Raw genomic sequence first — 6,934 nt, 5'->3', positions numbered from 1 at the left:
TGTTCAAACTCACTATATGCTTAAACCCACAAGGGGAATACAACAATAAATAAGAGAGATGGCAACCGTATGATCACAAAGAATACAAGTGAAAGGTATAATAGATATCCTTTGAATAAATTCATACACAAACAAGGTTAATTATAGACTAATTCAAAAAAGTGAAGTTAATCTCAAAATACAAAGAATCTTATAATAAGGGTCTATGTGTACATGTGAATAAAACCTGAAAATCCCTTCTGCCAACCCAGGCTAAAATTAAACAAATTTTTAAGGTAAACCAATAAAAGTTAAATTTTAAACCGTATCAGTGGTCTCTACCCCAGTCTGGGCAGAGAGTGCTACATAGCATTTCTTTCCAGGGATTCTATCCCAATTGTTCTGCAATTTTATGATAGTGTTTGCGATGTGGGGGGGCCTCGGTTTAGTGGTTCATAGGTAGTTTATGGGTGTTAGTGTACTTTAGCACTGTAGTTAAGAGCTTTATATTCCGGTGTTAGCCCATAAAGCTCTTAACTACTGACTTTATTCGGTAGATTCGGATGGCTGTGTATTACACTAGTATTTACACCTAATATACAGTACATAATACTAGTCTAATATCCTATAAGATAGGGGGCGCCCTAGGTAAACAATTGTAAATTACCTCGTGTGTCAATATATTAAATATCAAATCAATTGGTGAAATATCATAAAGTATATCTCAATCAGTGCAATGACAGTTAATAGTACTAAAACAATTCCAAATATATAAAATAAAAGTCTCTGAGCATATCCCACCTAAAACATACCGAAATTCTGGATTTCGGAACCGAATCGAACCAAATTCAGCCGAATTTATCCAAATCCGAATAAATCCAAAACGAATTCATTCGAATCCGAATAAATCCGAAACGAATTCATTGAAATTTTGCCAAATTCGAATCGATCCGAACCGAAATTCGAAAAATCTAAATCAATCCGAACCGAAACCGAACCAAATTTTTTTGCCATGCACATATCTACTTTATATTTTTTACCTTTTCTAAATAAATAAATACTATTTTAAAACCGTAAAAATCCTTTAGGCCACTGATTTCTGTGTGGTTATATAAGGCATCAGCCCCTTTATACAATCCACGTGTTTTCAGACTGTTCCGAAGAATTACATGGCAAAGAAACCTTTTCAAAATAGCAGTAACCTATTTAGAAAAGGTAAAATATTTGATTTGACAAGGTTGGCACCAGTGTGTTTGTCATAAAGAGCATTGGGCCAGGCTGAGAACATGGCTGCCCTATGAAGGGGCTCATGCCCTGTATATATCCACACAGAAATGAGTGGCCCATACTATTTTAACTTTTTTAAATAATAAATAATTCAGAAAGCTAAAATATATGAGATGGCAAGTTTGGCACCAGTTTGTTTACCATAAAGAGTGTTGGACCAGGCTGCGAACATGTCTAGCCTATGAAGGGGTTCACACCCTGTATATAATATATCCACACATAAATTACTGGCCCAAAGGATTTTAACCCTTTTTAAAAACCAATTACTTATTTATAAAAGGTAAAATAGATGAAGTGGCAAGGTTGGCACCAGTTTCTTTGCCATAAAAAGCATTGGGCCAGGCTGAGAACATGTCTGTCCTATGATGGGGTTCATGCCCTGTATATAACCACACAGAAATCAGTGGCCCAAATGATTTTATCCCTTTTTAAATACCAGTTACTTATTCAAAACATAATAAAAAATGTGCCATGTTTGCCATCTGTTTATTGCAATATAAGATGATTTTTTTTAAATAAAATGTAAGTTTGTTTTGGTTTTTGGAAAGTATTATTTTATTTAAAAAAACAAAACAAAACAAACCTTTGAGTGGAGGTCACATGTTTCCTGTCTAGAGTGGAGCTCCAGTCAGCAGCCAAACACCTTTGCACAAGTTTGTCATTTCCCCAGAACAGGGGGAAGACAGGAGAGATTCTTATAGGTGCAAAACAAAACAGGCTGTCAGTCTAAGCTCAGAGGCAACTGCAGTCATATCATTGCGTGGAGGGAAAAGGAAAGGGTCAGGGACTATTTGCTACTAAAGAGTCATAAAATGTTGTAAGAACTTATTAATATTCCTGGAGTCCATCACAGCTGGGTCACAACATGGAGCCTATAGAAGAAACTGTGAGGCACAGAAAGAAAAAGCAATTACAGAACCAAACCTGCAAAGTGGAAAATGGTAACTAAATTCAGCTGATAGTATAATACATTCCTGACCTCCTATACACATGTTTTTATGTGGTTCTGGGAGTACTTTGTGAAGCTACAGCTTTTATATTTAAGTTTAGTGTTTCAAATTGATTTTGAACAAATTCTTATTATCCAATTTATTGGCTGTTAATATTTGTTTTGGATTTTATTGTTATTGTTCTTTCTGTTTATTGAAAAGGTGTTGCCAGTGTTTCTATAGTTAAACAAAGCTGCTTACATTAAATTGAAACTTTAAGACTTTTAACACTACAGTTGCTTGACAGACCACAAGCTTTTAAAAGCAGTTCATATTAAATGGGCATTACACTTTTTTTTTTGTTCCACCTAGATAAAATAATTATAAAAGTCAGTCCTTTTTTTTCTTTTGCTGTAAAATGACGTATTTTAAGACTTTTGAATGCTTTGTTCTTTGATACCAACAAAGTTGACGGGGAATGCCCATATCAGTCAATGAATATTAATACATCAGCATCAGATGTAAACAAACGTATTTTTTGTTGGCTTTAAAGGGACAGTAAAGTCAAGATTAAACTTTCATTATTTGGATAGCGCATGCAATTTTAAATTACTTTCCAATTTACTTCTATTATCAAATTTGCTTCGTTCTCTTGGTATCTTTTATTAAAGTGTGAAACTAGGTTGACTCATAAGAGCTGAGGGACAGTATACTGTAAAATAGTTTTTCCCTTAATGTGTTTACAATTGCTTTTTTTACCAACTGCAGAGTAAAAAATGTATGAAAATTAGCTTTTTAAGGCTTATTTGTGTATATTAAAGCTCTGATTTTGTGTTTTGAAGCCACAACCTAATAAAATGGGTTGAGCTTGTAGGTATAATCAGATCTCATTACTGTATCACATTGTGTACACATACCTGCTTCTTTATCTTATATCTGTCCATAAAACAATCACCAGTACTTTGAGAGAACAATGGAAAATAATCATTTTATTACCTTATTTCTGCTATATCCGACTGGGAGTGTAATTTCTTCTGCTGGCTGTGTTTACAAAGCTTATCTATAGCTGGTACGCGCGGCCACAAACTTTCAGAATAGGTGGGGATACCACATACTAAATCAACAATTTCAAATGCCAATATAAGGGTAAAGGAGCTACTTGTAAACAATTTAATACACTCTAGCAGGTAAAGTGGATCATTGTGAACAAAATAAAGGGGAGAAATTTTTTGAGTAAACTGTCCCTAAGTACTCTATGGCAGCAGTGTTTTGCAACAGTATTTGTAGCTTTGTTATACTATGTTGCAAAGCACTTTTGAAAAAAAATGGCTAAAGGATTTTATTATAGCACTATAGTATTAACATCTGTGTAACCCCCACAAAGGGTCCAGACCATTAATGCACTGCAGATACTAAATTGAATGGAGCCACAGGGTCAATCAGGGATGGAATGTGTGCTTAGTCACCAATTACTGGCTTTGTTCAGCTCTTCTTCAGCATTACATTGCTGCTCCAGAGTTGACTTTAACTATGTGTTTCACCTTTTTGCAGGAAATAAATACAAAGGTCTGGGCAAGCAATAGTGCAATAATTAAATGCTCTAGCGCAGGAAAACATTTTAATATTTCTCCTTAAAGGGACACTGAACCCAAATTTATTATTTTGTGATTCAGATAGAGCATGTAATTTTAAGCAACTTTCTAATTTACTCCTATTATCAAATTTTCTTCATTCTCTTGGTATCTTTATTTGAAATTCAAGAATGTAAGTTGAGATGCCGGCCCATTTTCAGGGAACAACCTGGGTTGTTCTTGCTGATTGGTGGATAAATTCATCCACCAATAAACAAGTACTGAACCAAAAAATAGCTTAGATGCCTTCTTTTTCAAATAAAGATAGCAAGAGAACGAAGAAAAAATTATAATAGGAGTAAATTATAAAGTTGCTTAAAATTGCATGCTCTATCTGAATCATGAAATAAAACATTTAGGTTCAGTGTCCCTTTAAATTACATTGTCTGTCTCTGCATTCCTATTGTTTGCAGTTGCAGAGGGATTTATTATTAACACCAGCATATCTACTCATTTGGTGGTAAAAATCTATATTTTTAATGTGATGGTAAATCCTAGTGTTTCAAAAATGCTAGTGTTTACCAGCGCAAAAAATAAAGGCGACCTTCATTCATAAGTTAAAAAACACTTTGTAAAAGGTATATTTTTTACTGTTTTTTTTTTGTTGTTTTTTTTTTTTAAAACTTGCATTAATAGTTTTAGCACTGGTAAATCCTAACATTCGCCTCAATTACGAGTTTTGTCGGTAAGGCTGTGCGTTGCTAACAAGCATTTTTCCCTCACTGCTCACTTACAGTAACGCTGGTATTACGTGTTTTTAGAAACCCGGCGTTAGCCGCAAAAAAGTGAGCGTAGAGCAAAATTTAGCTCCACATCTCACCTCAATACCAGCGCTGCTTAAGTCAGCGGCGAGCTGGCTGAACGTGCTCGTGCGCGATTTTGCCATAGGAATCAATGGGGGAGAGCCGGCTGAAAAAAACCGAACACCTGCAAAAAAGCAGCGTAAAGCTCCTAATGCAGCCCCATTAATTCCTATGGGGAAATACTTTTTATGTCTACACCTAACACCCTAACATGAACCCCGAGTCTAAACACCCCTAATCTTACACTTATTAACCCCTAATCCGCCGCCCCCGACATCGCCGACACCTGCATTATATTATTAACCCCTATTCTGCCGCTCCGGACACCGCCGCCACCCACATTATACTTATGAACCCCTAATCTGTTACCCCCAACATCGCAGAACCCTATATTATATTTATTAACCCCTAATCTGCCACCCCCAATGTCGCCGCCACTATATTAAATTTATTAACCCCTAAATCTAACCCTAACACCCCCCTAACTTGAATATAATTTAAATATGATTGTATCAGCCAATAGAATGCGAGTTCAATCCTATTGGCTGATTGCATCAGCCAATAGGATTTTTTCTACCTTAATTCCGATTGGCTGATAGAATTCTATCAGCCATTCGGAATTCAAGGGACGCCATCTTGGATGACGTCATTTAAAGGAACCTTCATTCTTCAGTTGGACTTCGTTTGAAGAGGATGCTCCGCGTCGGATGTCTTGAAGATGGACCCGCTCCACGCCGGATGGATAAAGATAGAAGATGCCGCCTGGATAAAAATAAACCCTAAGCTAGCTACAATGCAGTGATGTGCAGTCACTAGAGGCAGGTGAGGCAGGGCTTCACCTCTCATATGGGCAAAAATATATTTTTTTTTATTGGCTTTAAAAAAAAAAAATGCAATTTTTTTCCCCCAGCATTTTTTTTTCTCACAGCTACATGTTGTGCAATGGAGAGGCACAAGCAGGTCTGCCCACCATTACACAACATGCTGCGCCACCTACTGGATGAAAATGGTTAAGATCATTGCATTGCCCATAACTGCTTATTTGAGGCAGTCTTATTTGGGCTGACCCAATCCAGTGAGAGGCATTAGTAAGTGGAACTTAGGGTTGGGGCTGGATGTTTAATCATATACAACAAAACAAAAACAGAAAAAAACAACTTTAATTTATTTTGGTGCTGTCCTGTGAAGCTGCCAGCTTTGCTAAAGTGAAAAAGAGAGTTCCTTACTTCCCCTCCAAGTGCAGTGGAATGTTCCACTGTCACTTCCTTACAGAGCAGGAAGAGATACAGACTTCCAGAGAGAGCAGTGTTTTAGCCACATTTTATTGAAGTAAGTGCTGCAGCCTTAGATTTTACTGAAAGGGATTCTGTTAGTGAAAATTATAATTTAATGAATGTGGTTTAGTGTTTTTTTCTTTTTTTTACTCTTTTACAGCAGTTTAAGGATCATTTTTGTATTTTGTTTACTCAAAGTTTACACCCAGCAGCTTGCCTCTTTACTGCACACTAATTTATAGTCTCACTTTCTGAGCTCTCTGTAGCTCTGCTGTTTGTATGGATGAGTTGTTATTTGACAAGAGTAAGCTAGACCAAAAGCATGGTAATGTAAAATGAAACCAAGCAGTTTAGAATGAGTTATAGCAAATATTCTCCATGGCTCCTATAGCTATAGTATTTCATGTAATCCAGTCCTTAGGTGTATGTTGGACAACCCTGACGTAGACAAAAAATAATAATTTATTAATGCTCCCATTCATATGTGCTGTTCTGTTTCAGATATTTAAAATAGATTGTAGACTATTAGCATTTGATAGTTACTTAAAATAGTACTTAAAAATGCAGTAGTCCCTCCCCCCCCTTGTGTGTGTGTCTCTCTCTCTCTCTCTCTCTCTCTCTATCTATCTATCTATCTATCTATCTATCTATCTATCTATCTATCTATCTATCTATCTATCTATCTATCTATCCATCTCTCTCCTTATGTGTCATTCTCCCCCATGGTTTCTTTCTCTCTCTGTCTCTCTTCCTCCCCCTCTGACTCTCTCATCCCTTATGTGTCTCTCTAACCCTCTGTGTGTGATTGTGTCTTTCTCTCTTTCTCTAACCCTCTGTGTGTGATTGTGTCTCTCTCTCTTTCTCTAACCCTCTGTGTGTGATTGTGTCTCTCTCTCTTTCTCTAACCCTCTGTGTGTGATTGTGTCTATCTCTCTCTTTCTCTCTCTCTAACCCTCTGTGTGTGATTGTGTCTCTCTTTCTATAACCCTCTGTGTGTGATTGTGTATCCCTTTCTCTCTCTCTCTCTAACC

General features: G+C 36.5%; 1 protein-coding gene across 1 annotated transcript in view; it reads left to right on the top strand.

The window, feature by feature from the left end:
* Positions 1 to 1,949: 1,949 nt before the first annotated feature.
* The window catches only part of SOAT2 (sterol O-acyltransferase 2), a 149,380-nt gene continuing 144,395 nt past the window's right edge, over positions 1,950 to 6,934 (top strand). Inside the window, exon 1 of the mRNA XM_053708323.1 lies at positions 1,950 to 2,207. Within this exon, the coding sequence (XP_053564298.1) occupies positions 2,132 to 2,207 (76 nt within the window). The 5' untranslated portion in view covers positions 1,950 to 2,131. The remainder of the gene's footprint in view (positions 2,208 to 6,934) is intronic.

Source organism: Bombina bombina, chromosome 3 (genome assembly GCF_027579735.1).
Source record: "Bombina bombina isolate aBomBom1 chromosome 3, aBomBom1.pri, whole genome shotgun sequence".
Lineage (NCBI taxonomy): Eukaryota > Metazoa > Chordata > Amphibia > Anura > Bombinatoridae > Bombina > Bombina bombina.
Note: the sequence above shows the minus strand (reverse complement) of the source record. Positions and strands in the feature narration are given on the sequence as shown.